The following is an 18,568-nucleotide window of genomic DNA, read 5'->3' as shown; positions in this document are numbered from 1 at the left end:
CATCTGCTAGATGGACCAGTGGAAGCCCAGTGCGGATACAAACCCTCCAGCAATCCCGAACAAGTCGAATGAAGCTCATTTTGGGATATAAATTGCTTGGCAAGCTAAACTTACTATGGTCTTCTGCAAGAAAGTTTATTTCCAGCCCGTTCAATGCCACAGCGGCTTATGAATATCACTTTACAATGCATTTAAAACTCTATATAACTGAAGGTGTTTACGTTAATTGCATATTAAACGGTTAGCTTAATCTGAATAGGGATCGGAACTGGGACCCCGGCTTTTTAACTTGTTTATTAATGACCTTGAGAGAAAAGTCTCCATCTTTGCTGATTATTCTAAAGAATCAGAGCAGGATGTAATTTCTCTTCAGGTCTTGGAGAGACTGGAAACTTGGGCAGGTAAATGGCAGATGAGGTTTAATAAATGTAAGGTTATGCATTTGGGAAGCAAGAATTATCAGGCGACTTACAAATTAAATGGGGATAAATTGGGGGAATCCTTGATGCAGAAGGATTTAGGAGTGCTTGTTGACAGCTGGCTTAGCAATAGTGCCCAAAGTCATGCAGTAGCTGCAAAGGCAAACAAGATCTTATCTTGCATTAAACGGGCAATGGGTGGAAGTAAACGTAATTATGCCCCTTTACAAAGCATTAGTAAGACCACACCTTGAATATGAAGTACAATTTTGGGCACCACTCCTTAGAAAATACATTATGGAACTAGAGAGAGTGCAGAGAAGAGCCACCAAATTAATAAAGGGGATGGACAATCTAACTTATGAGGAGAGGCTAGCTAAATTAGATTTATTTACATTAGAAGAGAGGCGTCTAAGAGGGGATATGATAACTATATACAAATATATTCGGGGACAGTACAAGGAGCTTTCAAAAGAACTATTCATCCCACGGGCAGTACAAAGGACTCGGGGGCCATCCGTTAAGTTTGGAGGAAAGGAGATTTTACTAGCAACAAAGGAAAGGGTTCTTTACAGTAAGGGCAGTTAAAAAGTGGACTTCATTATCCATGGAGACTGTGATGGCAGATACAATAGATTTGTTAAAAAAAAAGTTGGACATCTTTTTTGAAAGGAAAGGTATATAGGGATATACCAAATAAGTAAACATGGGAAAGATGTTGATCCAGGGAATAATCTGATTGTCAATTTTTGGAGTCAGGAAGGAATTTATTTTCACCTTATGAGATATCATTGGATGATATAACACTGGGGGTTTTTGTTTGTCTTCCTCTGGATCAATAAGCAAGTATAGATATAGGATAAAGTATCTGTTGTCTGGATTTGGCATGGGTTGAGTTTGATGGACGTACGTCTTTTTTCAACCTCATCTTCTATGTAATACATTAATAAGCCACTGAAACAGCCAGAATCGCAATATCTATAGTGGCCGCACTATATAATGTTGTTTTGAAGCCTGGACCAGGATGGAAGGTCAGGAATACTGTAGATGGGCATTCGAGTGCTTTTGCATCAGCCAAGACCCTTTAATGGGAATTGTCGAGGGATGTCTCATAATGCTATAGTTGGGCTTGGGCAAAGTCCGATACGAAAAAACCAGCTCAAACACATGGGGCCATTCCCTCCCGAGGCAACACACGAGGGGACCCCTTCCTCCCGAGGCAACACACGAGGGGACCCCTTCCTCCCGAGGCAACACACGGGACACCCCCCCCGAAGCAACACACACGGGACACCTCCCCCCCCCCACCCGAGGCAACACACACATGACGACCCCCCCTCCCCCAACCACACGGGACCCCCCGCCCCATCCGAGGCAACACAGGGAACCCCCCCCCCCCTCGAGGCAACACAGGGAACCCCGCCCCCCTCGAGGCAACACAGGGAACCCCCCCCCCCTCGAGGCAACACAGGGAACCCCCCTTCTAGAGGCAACACAGGGAACCCCCCTTCTAGAGGCAACACAGGGAACCCCCCTTCTAGAGGCAACACAGGGAACCCCCCCTCCCGAGGCAACACAGGGAACCCCCCCTCCCGAGGCAACACAGGGAACCCCCCCTCCCGAGGCAACACAGGAGTAGAGTTTTTTTTATTACATTGGTGTATTTTGGTCCTCTAAGGATTTGTCGAGATAAAGATGACCAAAACACGGATACAATAAAGACACTTGTACACAGTGCAGTGTTTGCATTTTTTTTTTTTTTTTAAGGTATTACATGTAAATAAACGATCACAATTCACTCAAGAAATGTCCGTTGCTATAAATAGTAAGGGCACCATACTGGAATACTATTCAAATAATGAAATATGCCATAATGCCTATTATATATTTCATGCCAACAAACAGAAAGGTTGATATGAGACAGACGGCTAATAACCAATAATACAATGAGGAACAGAGACATATACCATGTTCCAGGGGTGGCTAACTCCAGTCCTAAAGGGCTACTAACAGGTCAGGTTAAGGATATCCCAACTTCTGCACAGGTCACTCAATCAGTGGCTCAGTCGAAGACAGAGGCCCCTGTACTGAAGCAGGGATATTCTGAAAACCTGACCTGTTTGGTAGCCTTTGAGTACTGGAGTTAGCCACACCTGCCCTATGCAGTAACTAAGAATGACAAAGTACGCACCTTTGTGTATCCCAGACACAGGGGGAATGAACACTTCAGCCACACACACAAAGGCACAGGACAACCTGGGCACTACAATCACACTTCCTACTCTCCTATGGATGACCTGGCCGTGGGAAGCCAAGTCATTTGTAGCTTGCCAGTTTCAATGTCGCCGTCTGCAAGCACCGATTCATTCCTAGTACCTCCCATCATGTCCCCTACTATGTACGGTGGGTTTGTTGTGAAATTGAGACAGAAGTTGGGTATTAAAATTATATTTAACCCCATATCTTTTGAATGATTGATTTTGTAAAAATTATTTTGAACCATGATGCCTCTATTAGAGAAATGGCTGCACAGACCTGAATGAACACATCCTGGCTCTTAATGCACGGAGGTATTCATGCTTCAAGTAGCATGAAACAAAGGCTGAGCCAATACATGTGGGTGGCAGCAAACGCACATACTTGAAAACAAGAGGCAACAATCTATTTTTCTTGGTGAATATTTTTTTGGAATAAAACAAAAATGAAAAACCATTTAAGAAAAAAAAAAAACTTTACACTACCAATTAAATGTATTCCATTGTCAGGCTACAGGTTAAAGTTGAAACTAACCTAATTACATAAGTATTTAGAGTGTAAGCTCTGTGGGGCAGGGATTTCCTTTCCTACGGTCTGATCGTATTTGCTGCGCTTATTGCATTATAATTCCCTGTACTGTACTGTCCCTTGTAAAGCGCCGAGTACAGCTGTCGGCGCTATATAAAGGTATACGTTACCTGGAAGCCCAAGCAGCATTTCTCACAATGCATTACAGTAGTTTGTACTACTGAAGGCAAATACCAAGTTAATGTTGTAGTAAGACAAGACATTTTCTAATATATACTATACCATCTTGTACATTGCTGCTTCTTTGGGGGATATGTAGAACAGAATCTTTATTTCTATATTCTTCATGTATTTGTTCTCCTTTCACAAAAAACATGTTGATGTTGTATTGCACCATTTCAGATACAGGTTTCCAAAGGGACTGGGTTATAAGGTCTTTAAATACAAACTGATTTTCCCAGCCATTCTTTCCTATAAACACTCAAGGTCTTATGGAAAAGTGAATTTCACACATTAAAAACACTGTTTTAAGATGCTCTAGGGAGGCAAGAGTAAGATTGAAGAGATACACATACTTCTTTTACACAAGACAAATATGAATGGCGAAATGAAAAACAAAATGGCGCACTCAAGAGTAGCATTTAGATGGTATAATGCCATGCACAAAAATCTTCAGGATGATCCAAGCAACGATAACCAATTGACCCCGTTCTCTGGCTCAGCAGCATCCCACAGACACATTCACACCTTCCTTACTCCCACTGGCCTAAAATAGATATGCCCAAGACAATATTTCTTTGTCTATGTACCAAGGAATAAGGAAACATTTTTATAATATGCAACCTTTCCCTTACTAAATTAGAGTGAGGTGAAGTAGACAATATTCAGTAGCCCTTATTTACGTTTGTTCCTCAGGTTTTCTTGATATAATTTGCATGTAACTTAAAAGGAGAGAAAACGTCAGATAGTACACTAAGATCCAAGTACACTCAAGTACGAGAAGCCCCAAGCCTGCTCTAGTCTCTCACACCCCATGCAATTCAATTGCAGTTGTCAAGATGCCATCCAAGTGCAAGCAAAAGGGCACAAATAGCAAGTCCCCGTTTAGCACCCATTCCCTTTTGCAACATGTGAGACAGGAGGATGTACCCTTGTTTTTAATCCTCATGTGGACATAGTTGTCACTTTGCTAACCAGTTAACCTGATTGTTTCTGGCTCCAATAGTGTTTTCAGCTCCACACGGCAGTCGGCAACCAAACTTCAACTAATGTGTAAATGTACAAAAATAATCCATTTGTGGATTATGGAGTATACATATCCTTCTTCCAGGCTTGGCTGTATGCACATGCTGCTCAAAGCAGCAGGCTAAAGCTCTCCTCCCAGTGTTAATGTTTAGCTTCTGTCCGAGTAGGATGCATGTCATTCAAAAAAATACAAGAAGATATTTCTGATGGAAAGTCAGCATAAGAGAGGAAAGGCCAGGATCACAGACCCCACAAACTGTTAGAGGGCTTCAGAAATGCTCGTTTAGATAGGATGGGAATCCAATGCAATTCTTCTTACATGGACTTTATTTGCACGTTTCAGTTAACCCAGATGTTCTCCAGTCCAGTCCTCAAGACCACCCCCCTCACCCCCACCCACCCAGTTCCAACAGGTCAGGTTTTCAGGATATCCCAGCTTCAGCACAGGTGGCTCAATCATTTAGTAGAGAGAAGTACCTGCCACTCAACCAAAATGGATACGTAATCAATAATACTCAAGGTGCACTTAGGGAAAAACCAAGTATCAATACAAATAAGATAGATAAGGAAATCAGCCAAAAAGAATCCCTCATGAGTACACCAATAGGGATTCTTTCTGGATGATTTCCTTATCTGTTAAGCAAAAAGAACAGCTTCTGCTCAGCTAGTAGGTTGTATGTTGTGAGTTGTGTGAGGGGTGCATACTGGGCTAAAAAACTGATGACTAACAGAAAGAAGTAATCCCTATAGTGCGCACACTCAGCCTATACATTGGAACTCTGATTTTTCTAAAAGAGATGAAACTTCATCTCCACTAATAAGTAATTTTATTTAATCAGCACAAAAAGTTATTTTTAAAACCTAATTCAACAATTAGCGTATCAAAGTAATCTTGTATGTAAACAAGGATAAATTGATAAGGGTTAGCCACTATTGATCAAGAGTATCTTAATCCTCATAAGCATCAGTAAATTAATAAGTGTACTCCTATAACACAAGAGTATGGTGAAGTGATAAGTGTAAGTGATTTTGGATATGTAAAGTGTGATCTGTGTCGATTACAACATATATTAACCCATATATCCAAATATTCCAAGGAAGGCTTTGGCATTATATGGATACTTACCTTAGCAAGCTATATGCGTTAAATTGATGCAAGTATTCTTAGGCCCGGGCCATAGAGGTGTGGGGAGAGCGGAGGCGCGCTAACGCTGAGGCTCGCCTGCTTCAGTCAGCGCGATTGCACGGATTTGCAGGCGAGCCAGCGTGTGCAAAGGGAGCCGGGGGTAGGTGGTTGGAGGCGGGGCAGTGATGTCGCTGGGCCAATCGCCCGCGACGCACTGACGTCAATGTCACGGCGCCGACGTCAAGGCGCCGTGACGTTGACGCTGCAGTGCAGTGATTGGAGGTTTTCAGCCGACAGCGCGCTGAAAAACAGCTTGGCGCTCGGCTGAAACCTCCAACGCCTCCGCAAGCCTGCGGACGCTCGCGTGAGCCCCCTCTCAAGGCATCCTCATTGAGGATGCAGGGGCTCAGCGCGGAGCGTCCGCACGCCTCAGCACGGCTGGTCCATCTATGGATGCAGCCTTACTCAACAAGATACTGAAGTACTAACATCACTTTTTATTCATATCAAAAGGAATTTTATATAGCTATCATCATAAGCTCAGTGTCGACAGGGATATATGGTTGAATATATGTTATAACTGACACAGATCACCCCTTACATATCCATACTCTGTGGTTGCACACTATTATACACCGTTATTCACTTTTTAATTATATACTTCACTTTAAGTTAAAATCACTTACACTTATCACTTCACCATACTCTTGTGTTATAGGAGTACACTTATTAATTTACTGATGCTTATGAGGATTAAGATACTCTTGATCAATAGTGGCTAACCCTTATCAATTTATCCTTGTTTACATACAAGATTACTTTGATACGCTAATTGTTGAATTAGGTTTTAAAAATAACTTTTGTGCTGATTAAATAAAATTACTTATTAGTGGAGATGAAGTTTCATCTCTATTAGATAAATCAGAGTTCCAATGTATAGGCTGGGTGCGCGCACTATAGGGATTACTTCTTTCTGTTAGTGATTTCCTTATCTACCTTATATGTACAGGTGGCTCAATCACCTGTGCTGAAGCAGGGATATCCTGAGAACCTGATCTGCTGGCGGGTCCTGAGGATTGAAGTTGACAACCTCAGAGTTAACCGATGATTAAACTGTCTGGAATCTCTGATCATTTTGACCAATCGGCATACAGAGATACACGAGTTTACTATAGCATTAGAGAGAATCCGGATACTAAAAAAGAAACGCGTCGGCTCCGCGGACAGTGCGTTACAGCTAAAAGTGCGAAAATAAAGTGAGAAATTAATCTGCCGGCGAGGCCTTAACGCGAGCAGATCATTCCAGGAAGCACAGTAACTTATGGCCTGGCGTCTCTGGCCGAGAGGCCGTCCTCGGCAGTCGTACAGAAGAGTAAAGCGGGATCTCTCTTACCCCAGTGAGCTGTCCTCCGGCCACCATGAGCTGTGTCTGGGGTATGGCTGCCTGCATTGAAGGCTGCTGGAAAGGCTGGATTGGCTGCTGGGGCTCCCCAGGTTCTTCTTTAAATTTAGTCTATTAAAAAAATATATATATTAAAGCTGTGTAAGAATGTTCAGTTACACAAGTGAAATAAAATGGAACAGAAAAAAGAAATCTCTGAAAACATGGATTTTTTCCATCTCTGACGTCAAGAACAGGTTTTTACAGTAAGCAATACCGTTGTACCAACACGTAAAATATGAACATAACGTGTCTGCATAGTCCCAGCCCACAATTTGGTATGAGCCAGAGTAGGGGTGGCCAACTCCCGTCCTCAAAGACCACCAACTGGTCAGGTATTAGGGATTTCCCTGCTTCAGCATAGGTGGCCCAATTAGTTTCTCAGTTGAAGATTGAGCCACTGATTGAGCCTCCTGTGCTGAAGCAGGGAAATCCCCAATATCTGACCTGTCAGCGAGTCCCTGAGGACTGGAGTTGTCCAGTCAAAAACTAAGCCACTGATTAAGCCACCTGTGCTGAATCTGGGAAATCCGTAAACCTGACCTGTTGGTGGCCCTTGAGGACAGGAGTTGGCCTCCCAGAGCCGGAGTTTCCTGTTAACAGGATATTCCCAATGGTCTTTGTGGTGTTTCAGGTTTAAGTCACTAAGAACGGTGTTTATTTAACATGACATTCACCTGGACCTTGTAAGCACCCCAACTTAATATACAGATTAGGTTTTATAAAGGTACTTCCCATCTTCCCTTAGTATACCCTATAAACCACTCCAAATGTCTGGTAAACCCCTCCAATTGGTAGCATTACCGTTCCCAATCTGTGTAATACTGTATGTATGAAGTTATTTTCATATTGTACATGCAGGAAGTGTAACGCAAGGCAATCCAACGGCCAATGAATCCGATCCTCGGGTACAAATCTCACCGCTTGTTACTGAGTGCTGGGATACTTTGACTGGCTGTATAATTTAAGCCAACGATTGATGGTCTTAGTTGGGTTGTGACTTCTGGAAGATCTTTTGTACTATCCTTTTATTTGCCAATAATCCTCCGGTGCAATGCGTCGCAGGCCGCAAAAGGAATCATCTGTACAGCTCGGGTGTCTCGTATGCATGAATGAGGTTAGAATATAGGATGTGACAACCGCTGCTGGAACACTGACCCCCTCGTCCTAGCACTGACCTTCAAAGAGTTGTTCTCTGCAGCTCATAGGAATAGTCCTTTGTTTAAAGGCTGCTAATTAGAGACTTACAAAACTGCATTCTCAAAATGTTTCACCTCATCCCAATCACGTCGGAAAAGTCGCCTAAACTATTTATTTTAAGATCACATGACTTGGTTATTAGAACAGTGAAAGCAGTTACAGGGCGCATAAAAGAATACATTGAATACAACTACTGTACATGCCAATGTTTTCGTCCCACCCAGAACTGTGTGTATGAAAGTCTGGTTAGTGCTGCATTGGATGTAATAACTGCCTGCTATTGTGTTTAATGTTGGCATCCATATTTGAAAAGCAGACCGCAGTTTAACAGAAGCCTGGGGTGCCGTTTTGTTAATATTTACTGTACATTCAAAATCATTTTTTTTTTAAACTGCACACTGAGCTAAATGTGACATTTCATGAAACCCTTTTTTGGCCTCTGTATAGCGGGCCCGTTACGTGTCCTCTGGCACAGGGATAATGCAGATTCTGCACCTGCCCCCCAGATTCAGAAACCCTCACACATTCCAGGAGTAAGATCGCTAAATTGAAGCCCAACAACCTGGTCTTTTTAGAGAGAAATGTATTTTGACTCTCTGGCTCCATGCACAGCTCTCCTCCAACTGTTAATATTCCCAATTACGCAAATCAGCAAAATAACAAGATTTCAGCAACCGACACCTAACCGTATTTTTCACTAAATAACCCTGCGGTACAAAAGGTACCAAGGACTGCACAGCATTGAACTTACAAGGCTGCGATCTTTAAGGGTAAAAAGAAAGAAAGAAAAGAAAATGCTGCAGTTAACAGGGTAGACGAAAGTAAAGTGCACATTTTATGGTAATTAAAACTGGTTAGGCAGAGCATTTAAATTCTGCATTAATTTGCATATTTTCCACCACCTGTTTCAGGGACTGCAGAGCGGGCTAATTAACATAAAGCTCTGATTAATTCTGCCAGTCATTCGGAGATAATTACAGCGCAGGACAGTAAACACTCTGCTCCAGAGATACTGCCTGTTTGCCAACATCCCTCTTGGGGAGAGGGAAGTTTTGTCATGGCAACGAAAGGCAATTTTCTGGCTTCTCCCTCCGAATGGAAGGTCACTCGCTGCTGCACAATAAACTATTCTAACCACTCCTGTGCTCTCTTTTCAGCGGTGTTCAGGTAGAGGGACCCATAATCCATTGTAGCTTATGAAAGGCTTGAAGTCTCGCTTGCAAAGGTGAGCCAGTCTGTTTTACGTCTACCCACATCTCCCCTTTCTTTACCAACCAGACTCCACTTGCATAAAAAGAAATAAACAATGGATTTAATGGGGAAAAACGTGTTTCATTTGCGGAGTTAACTGTTAAATCTGGTGTAGCAGCCCTTTTCTGTATGGGGTTTTAAGAGCCGCATACGAGATACGTTGCTGGGTGTGAACTGCTGCGAGGTTATTGTTATTATCACAACTAACTCGTATTCAAAGCAGCGCTATACACATACAATTGGGTAAGCATGTAGATCATTACAAAAAGAATACCACAGAACCTCAGCATCTCGTCTCACTTCTTACTGAGGGACAACCTATAACATCTTTACTGTGTGTCTCAAGGCCACTGGCCCAGCACACTGAACACATGCAGTCTCGCAGCCCTCTGCAGACTCCTCCTCTGTGCCCCATCCAGAACGGCACAAAACTCGTCGTCCAATCAGGGAGAAGGCTGGGAGGCGCCACACCCAACTTAAGTCATTCTATTTTAATGCAACTTCAATGTTGCCTGCGCCTTTAAGCAACCCATGGCTATTACTGTACAACCTATGCAAAAAGAGTGAGCATTCAGACACAAAAGCGCATCAGCATTAAAGCTGCTCTCTGTTGGACCTACTGCTGATGCCAGCTTCAGTTTAACTATATCTCACCCTATATGTACATGTAAAATGAATGTAGAATGGAGTTTGCATGTTGTACGGTCTTCAAAATACGGTCTCTCTCTCTCGAAGGCATCAATTTTTAGTTTTCAGATTATGTTGAATGGATAAATTGTATAGAAAAGTGCATAGAAGTTTTGCACATACTGATCCCATGTATATAAAGAAAACCAAACTATAAAATAATGCAAAAAAAAAAAAAAAATGAAAATTGCTTTTAACCTAAAATCGTTTCGTACAATGCAACACGTCGGAATTTATCACAATTCCAAGTTAGGTCAGTGGTTTCATTCCTACTCTTATATCAGGGGTGGGCAACTCCAGTCCTCAAGGGCCACCAACTGGTCAAGTTTCCAGGATATTCCTGCTTCAGCACACGTGCCTCAATCAGAGGCTCAATCTGATAGAGAAACCTCTGCTGAAGCTGGGATATCCTGAAAACCTGACCTGTTGGGGGCCCTTGAGGACTGGAGTTGGCCACTCCTGTCCTATATGAAGGCCATCATTCTTTGTACTACTGGAAGGATCAATAATAATGTTTTATAGAAGAAAAACAGCTATACTCCTACAATACAAGCACTCACAAATGGCAACTCGAAGAATGTTAACTCTTTGCAGGACTATCAAGAAAGAATCAGTACAGAGATTCAAGGAACCCAATAAGACCCATCTGCGACAGTGCTGACACATGGAACTGCAGTTGGGGATTACTGCATTAGAGGGCAGAAAGGTCAATAGATTTGTAATCAGCAATAGAAGTTACAGTAGTAAACATGCTACTAGAGACCTGTCCAGTGGTAGCAGCACATCACCAATTAAAAAAGTAATATAGAAGACAGATAAATCCGGTACCATTGGATGGACGGACGGACGGACGGACGCACACACACACACTAATGCTGCTTAATCCAAGTAAACGGTTAACCCTCTCCCTACCAAAGTTAGCTTTCAGTCACCTCCAGGACAGGCAGCCAACAACATCAATCAGCCAGAGATAAAACTTCATCTAGCAGACGCGCTCCAACTGTATGGCGGGAGGCTAAATAATCAGCTGCTCAGTGATGGTAAAACATATGGTGTCACCACTTACAGTAGTCGTTCCTGTTGACAACCTGTCCTGAAAAAACATTCTGCAGTACAAAGCAACATTGTGTGACTAATTAAGTTGGCCTTGGGTAGCTAGTATTTTCTTACCCCCACATGAGCATTAACCACCACAAGACCACCAACTTGTGGTTGGCTTGTAGTAGGTTAGAGTGTTAGAGTGTATGGTCTGTGTGTGTTGGCAGTTTGAGTGTTCGTAGTGTCATGTGGAAGAGTGCAGTTGTGTTCTTATTAGACAATTCATCACGATCATATTCCAAGTGAGAGAATTGCCCCTGAAAACTACCTGCAACACCCATTTTAAAAAGAGTCTAATAAGAGACTGCTCAATTTAAAGACAAAATGAAAGCTTGCCGGGTCAAAGAGAAGTACAACACACACTCTTGCAGTATTGAAATGTGTAATGATACAGGTCACCAAAACGCTTAAAAAAAACACGGGCAAGTCGCTTCTCATCCCTAAACTGTCCAAATGTTTTTTATTCCTATGAAGTCCACATGGTAATCTTTAAAAAAAAATGTCAATTAGTGCAGAATGCAGAAGTAGAATTGAAGGCCAAAGCAAATGTACTAAATCCTGTTACCTTTGTAAAGCATAGGGACATTACTTAGAACCTCTAAAAACAGCGCCGTGGATAAAGTGAAACTCCTTTTGACGGGAACATTAACATACAGATTACACAGTCAGTGGCTTCCAGGATAATGCTCTTCCAGACAAAGCTTACTAAGCAATGCAACTTACAGCACAGCAAGTCCAAACCCTGATGTTCACCGTGCAAACATACATGCAACCATGGCCCCGCAGGACCGAGGGGTCAGTATTGTAACAATCCTTACCTGTACATTTAAGGACTGGGCAGCAGCCTGTAAACTTGTTCCAGCGAGCTGGACCTAAAATACAGTGCAGATAATACAGGTGAAGTACTCAAATAACCTCTAAAAAAGCTTTTACAGACCGAGCTTCTAATCATCCTCCTTTGTTAGAAAGGAACAGAACAGCGGGTTTTTCATTTCAGTACTTGTGGCAGAGATTAAATTGTAAGCGCTTCATGGCATGGACTCCTGCCCTTGTCTCTCTCTCTCAGTCTGGTCTGCTACACAAATTCTTGTATCCCATTAACATTTCCTAATATTTCACATTCTTATACTGTACAATTATGCTTGTGATTGACAGTACATGGCAAAAATCCTAGTATTACTGATAAAAATAGCTAGGGAAGTGATAAATATCTGTCGCTACTACCTTTCACTGTTAAGCACTTTAAATTAAACATTGATTCTGATTCAGGGAATCTTCGTCCATCTTCAACAAATAAGAATGCTGCAGTATGAGCTCCAGATTGACTTATTTTAACAGATTTGTGGTACATAAAATAAAAATAAACTGGTACTATTGACTACATTTTTGTGACATCAAAACTCTGTACACGTAAACACTTGAGTGCAGTTAAACTTCACGCAACAACCCCACTGTACTACGGAAAACTTAATTCTGATATATAGATGTATCTATATATCGCTTGGAAGTGGAAACTCCAGAGACTACTTCCACAGAAGCTATTCCCTTTTTTCCATATGCGGTGCTACGAGCAGCTTTAACATGCAAGGCCCGTTACCATGCCCACACTGAGAAGACCGAAAGGTCAGAACTGCGGTGTGAGCAGGTCTGCTGGCTATGCGCTTCTTTAACCCAGGCTGTGCTATAAAAGTGGCGTAAAACCGCACGATTAAACTTAAAGGATCAATGCAATATAGTGCAGGGGAGGACAACTCCCATCCTCAAGGGCCACCAACTGGTCAGGTTTTCAGGATATCCCTGCTTCAGCACAGGTGGCTCAATCAGTTGAAGACTGAGCCAGTGATTGAGCCACCTGTGCTGAAGCAGGGATATCCTGAAAACCTGACCAGTTGGTGGCCCTTGAGGACTGGAGTTGGCCGCCCCTGTTATAGTGCATCATTGCTTGCTTCTTATACACTATAATGGCTCATTTCAATGTCGTTACTGAGATTGCCTTGCAGAAGTGGAAACACGACGCGTGTGGATTATGGGACAAGGTAGCTTTGTGGAAACGTCTTGTGAATGTGCTCTTACATTGCAGTCCCATTAACATGGAGCCCAGCTCCTCTTCCGAGCTCTGAAGTGGCAGCACGGCATACGAGCCAATGTTAGACATGCCCATCACGTGGCGCTCTTTCCCGCAAGGAAAGCGCTGCTCAGCGGCCGGCACCTTCCTTAGACTAGTAATGTAGAGCACTTCTGCACTACTTTCATATTATCTTCCTTTATAGCAGATTTAGTGTAAGATTACAGCCCAAATATTCCACTGGCTGGAACCCAGTTTCATTACTGCTGGTACAGCAAGAAAACAAGAACTCACAAATGCCCTATTGACATGTTTCACAGGCCCCCAATACCCGTTTCATCCCACTAACATGCTGTACCATGATTAAACGGCAGCGGAGGATTCTGGGTAGTAGCTTTTTGCTTACCACCCATTTTGAACATGGATCTTTTTCTAGCGTTTTTGCCAGCTTTGTTACGGAGCGCTCACAGTAAAGTGTTTGCGCGTGACCATGGATTCTGCATTACGGAGCTAGTATGGGTTTGCCACTAGTAGCATTTAGAGAATAAGATTATTGCGGGTAGAAAAACCATACAATATCCCACACTGTTCAAAGTACAGCAAAGAAAAGTCACTTGCACGTGTATAAACACGATATGCTTATTGTTTTTCTCTCGATCACTGGAATACTTTGCTGGCCTCACCAGAATCAAAGGGGTAAAAGATGAGTCCCTTCATTCTTGTATGTTATTTAGGCTTGGAAATTGGAGGATAAGACTGTGTTAGGAGGCTTTATTCTCAAGACAGGACAGGTGGCCAACATTTCTCAGGTGGCTTCCAATTGTGAGTAGAAGGGTACTAAGTGGTGGAGAACCATCCTTAACTTTTGTCTAAATAAAGTCTGGCAACATTTTGCCAAAGAGAAGCAGCATTTGCTGAATGGAAGGTTATAAAGCCTCACAGAATACAGAATACACACACACACACACACACACACACACACACACACACACACACACACACACACAGAGACACACACACACAGAGAGACACACACACAGAGAGACACACACACAGAGAGACACACACACACAGAGACACACACACACAGAGACACACACACACACAGAGACACAGAGACACACACACACAGAGACACAGAGACACAGAGACACAGAGACACAGAGACACAGAGACAGACACAGAGACACAGAGACAGACACACAGAGACAGACACACAGAGACAGACACAGAGACAGACACAGAGACAGACACACACACAGAGACAGACACACACACAGAGACAGACACACACACAGAGACAGACACAGAGACAGACACAGACACAGAGACACACACACACAGAGACACAGAGACAGACACACACACACAGACACAGAGACACACACAGACACACAGAGACACACACAGACACAGAGACACAGACAGACACAGAGACACACAGACACACAGAGACAGACACACACACAGAGACAGACACACACACACGATTTCCAGGCATTCCTGTTTTCATGTCAACATAAGTGGAAATGCTCCTACTTTCTCTGCTCGTGCATTAGTGCAATTGTTCTCAGTATGGATATTTAGTACAGGGTTCTAGGTACTGTATAGAAAGATCATGCTCTTATGGCAAACAGAATGAGTACTTTAGACATTCACAGCAGGGAAGCAAACAGGTGGATATTATCTGCTGACAACGTGTTATTAGCCGATTACCTTAACTCAGTTACTCAGCAACCTAAAGGTGCAGTCCCCCTTTGTTTTTAACATTGATAGAAAGCAGGAGGGCCCATAACACAAATGTCAAGTGTCAGGAAATCTGTAATGGGCCCATAACCTTCCCAACATTTCTGGGTCAAGTCTCATTAATTAAACTCATGATCAGAAATTCAACCTTTCAAAACACAGTTGGACCCAGAGCAACTAAAAGCCTTCGAGGCATATCCTGATCAAGCAGATTTACATGGCTCATAATACATTGATGTCCAACTTGCATTACATTGAAAGAATTTAAGCAAACCACCAACTCCCCTTACAAAGTATTTTAGTTTAAATTGTGGTTCAGTTGCTTTAAACTGAAGAGCGGCTCAGTGAGTAAAGACACTGACTGGCACTGAGTTTGGAGCAGGGGGACCTGGTTCAATTCTCGGTGTCGGTTCCTTGTGACCTTGGGCAAGTCACTTTATCTCCCTGTGCCTCAGGCACCAAAAACAGATTGTAAGTTCTACAGGGCAGAGACCTGTGTCGGCAAAATGTCTCTGTAAAGCGCTACGTAAAAAAGTAGCAGCGCTATACAAGAACAATTATAATGATTGTTTTGTACTCTGTTATGGAAGAGAAAAAAAAAGCTCTCCAGCGTTCTACAAAAAATACATGTGCAGCAAATTAAGTAAATCGGGTTGCTCTGGATGCAAACATCTGACATTTTGAAGCTAAAAACGCCCGCTGTGACAGTGCGCTGAAAATGCTTCTAACAAGCATTTGTCCAGCAACATCACCAAGTAGGAAGACGGTGGCTTTCTACCATCTGAAAAGAAAATCTACATTTTAAACCACTAATCCAACTAAACTGGATCAATTGACATTCTCAGCATGGTTCCCAACACGACAACGAGAAGCCTACAGAGAGAAGAGGAAACAGCAGCTAATTCTCACTCATCACAATTTAATGATGATCCTTTTTCCTCCAAACAACCTCTTAGCAAAGGAGAAAGACTCAAATAGGTTTGGGTTTACACTCAGACATTTTGCGGATTAATTTGGTTTGTATTAGTGCCTTATCACACAAGTTGGCATTTCCGTGGCTTTTAAAACATGCCTGTATATTCTGCACTTCTACCTGTAGCTTACCATTGCAACACAGGGAGCCAAGTATCCGAGTCTGACAAAAACAAAACCTGCTCCCTGACTGCACTAAAGCAGGGTTTTCTTCCCATATAACAGGGGCTCTCAACTCCAGTCCTCAAGACCCCCAACAGGTGAGGTCAAGGATATTCCTGCTTCAGCACGGATTGAGACACCTGTGCCAAGCAGGGATATTCTGAATACCTTTTGGGGGGTCTTGAGGACTGGAGTTAAGAACCCCTGCCATATAATAAACAAAGTAACACGCAGGGAAACTAGAAAATCTTCACTGGTTGCTGATGGATGCCACCTTAGGCCTGGGACATAGTGCCTCTCAAACGTGCTGAGGCGCGGGGAAAGCGGTGCTTTCCCTGGCCTTACACCGCGTGCCATCAGGGGGCGGGCCAGTGACGTCACGGAGCTGGTTCGCCCTCATTGAGCGAACAGCTCACGTGACCGGCCCTGCGCTCCGGCAAGCGGGGAAATTTCAAAACGCCGTCAGACACGCTTCCCCAAGCGTGCGGACGCGTGCGCGAGCCCCTGCTAAAGCGGCTCTCATTGCGTATGCAGGGGCTCAGTGCCGAGCAGCAGCGCGCGTCAGCGCATAAGCGCTGACCATGTCCCAGGCCTAAGTGTTGCCAATGTTAAAAGCAACCACGCAGGGTACTACAAGTGAAATAGCAAAGCAGGTGATATATACCATGGAATCTGAACTTTGTCAGGACATATTTTTAACATCACATATTAATAACCAGTGTGTTAAACACATGCACTTTCTAAAAAAAGAGAAAAATCACAACCAGGTCTAGAACATTACAGGATTGTTAGTTATTCCTGGTTAGGAGAACTATTATAACATCGATTCGAAATAAAACAAACAGATCTCTGTAGAAGTAAAAGGAGATACTGTAGGCCATTGTGTCCTCCACAAGTCACTAGAATACATTGCAATGTAATGAATGCTGCTTTCCTACCTGATGGAGGTGTCCAAGGAAGGCCTGTGCTTGGGCGGATGTGATCGTGCCTCCCACATGCACAGGTTGCTTCTGAAAGTCCAGACCATTTGTTTGCGTGCCTGCAAAGATGGACAAATTAGTTCTGTGCCAGGGTGTTCTGCTCCATTGTTCCCCCCCACCTTGCTATTAAATAACGCGGGTCTATGATAAAGTGAATGACTGCTGAGCCCTCTGGCAGTGCAGAAGTTAAACGTGGAGGAGGTGCTGTTACAGGCGTGTTGCATAGCAATAAGCAGTGTTTAATGTTTCTGAAGGGCCCACCACACTCAGCAGACCGTCCCGCCTCACCTGTATTTACATCCCCGCTCTCCGCCGACTTGTTCGTTTCTGACGGATTGCTCATTCTTGCATCTGTGCAAAGAGACACAAGAGCGAGATTACCAGACTGAAAAGGGGGGCAATGCATCGACCAGTCCCTTCCTATGCCCGAGTTACTTAGAACGGTATATGAATTACACAAATGGAAACACCACATTTCATTCTCCATGGAAATGACTTGATAAAATAATTGTCAGAAAGTCAGCACCGAGATAGATTGAAAAAGTCATAATAGTCAGTGAAATCACACCCCAGGGTGGCGAGAATGTGCATGCTTATTGTAATGTAACAGCCAGCATGCACCTTTGGGTGTTAATATATTAGTGGGAGGTTACGCGCTATGTTGCCTGGCTATTTGACAAGCATGTAGTGCAGGCGTGGACAACTCCAGTCCTCAAGGACGACCAACAGGTCAGGTGTTGATAGCCCTGCTTCAGCACAGGTGGCACAGTCAAAGACTGAGCCACTGATTGAGCCACCTGTGCTATCCTCAACACCTGACCTGTTGGTCGCCCTTGAGGACTGGAGTTGCCCACCACTAATGTAGTCCCCTCCAACCTACAGGCACTGCAAACCAAAGAACGTTTCCGTATTACACAGGCACACGATGGATTACAGACTCCATTGCCGAGAGTATTCATTACGAGGGATACATCTGAGAGTGACTCCATGCCACAGGTGACATTTTGAGCATCACACGGTTTTTGCAATGCCCGCTTCCCCCTCCTGATAAAGGATGCAGCAGCAATAGGGTGGTCACAAACGGATTAAGACAGAGCTCACATTTAGGCAACAAACTGGTGATAAACACACGAGATACCTGGGGGGGCCCGCATTATATTCATCAATAATAGTCAGAAACGCAACTTCTGTGGTGTTGCTGTATTTCTTGCTTTTAATTTTTTGTTATAAAAGAGACGGTATTTCCCCCAGTTTATTTCTGTACTGGCTTCAGCTGTTGCCATAGCAGCCTCTTGTTTCACTGCATGGCTGGCAGCGGCCATTTAGAGTAGCATGGCTAAATATATCAGCAACAGAACGTCACATCGGTACAAAGGAAACATTGCAGCTTTA

The 18,568-nt window shown here is 43.4% G+C and overlaps 1 protein-coding gene across 9 annotated transcripts in view; it reads right to left on the bottom strand.

Annotated features, from left to right (window-relative positions):
• The window catches only part of POU2F1 (POU class 2 homeobox 1), a 141,048-nt gene that overhangs the window by 48,618 nt on the left and 73,862 nt on the right, over window positions 1–18,568 (bottom strand). For 8 of the 9 annotated variants that reach the window (XM_075593606.1, XM_075593608.1, XM_075593603.1 and 5 more), the window contains 4 exons: window positions 17,465–17,527; window positions 17,135–17,235; window positions 12,070–12,123; window positions 6,968–7,087 (listed from right to left, as the gene is read on the bottom strand). In XM_075593606.1, coding sequence (XP_075449721.1) covers window positions 6,968–7,087; window positions 12,070–12,123; window positions 17,135–17,235; window positions 17,465–17,519 — 330 coding nt within the window. In that variant the 5' untranslated portion in view covers window positions 17,520–17,527. The remainder of the gene's footprint in view (window positions 1–6,967; window positions 7,088–12,069; window positions 12,124–17,134; window positions 17,236–17,464; window positions 17,528–18,568) is intronic. The other variant, XM_075593610.1, reaches the window with a different exon arrangement.

This window comes from Ascaphus truei, chromosome 3, assembly GCF_040206685.1.
Source record: "Ascaphus truei isolate aAscTru1 chromosome 3, aAscTru1.hap1, whole genome shotgun sequence".
NCBI classification, from domain to species: domain Eukaryota; kingdom Metazoa; phylum Chordata; class Amphibia; order Anura; family Ascaphidae; genus Ascaphus; species Ascaphus truei.
This window is presented reverse-complemented; position numbering and strand designations above follow the sequence as displayed.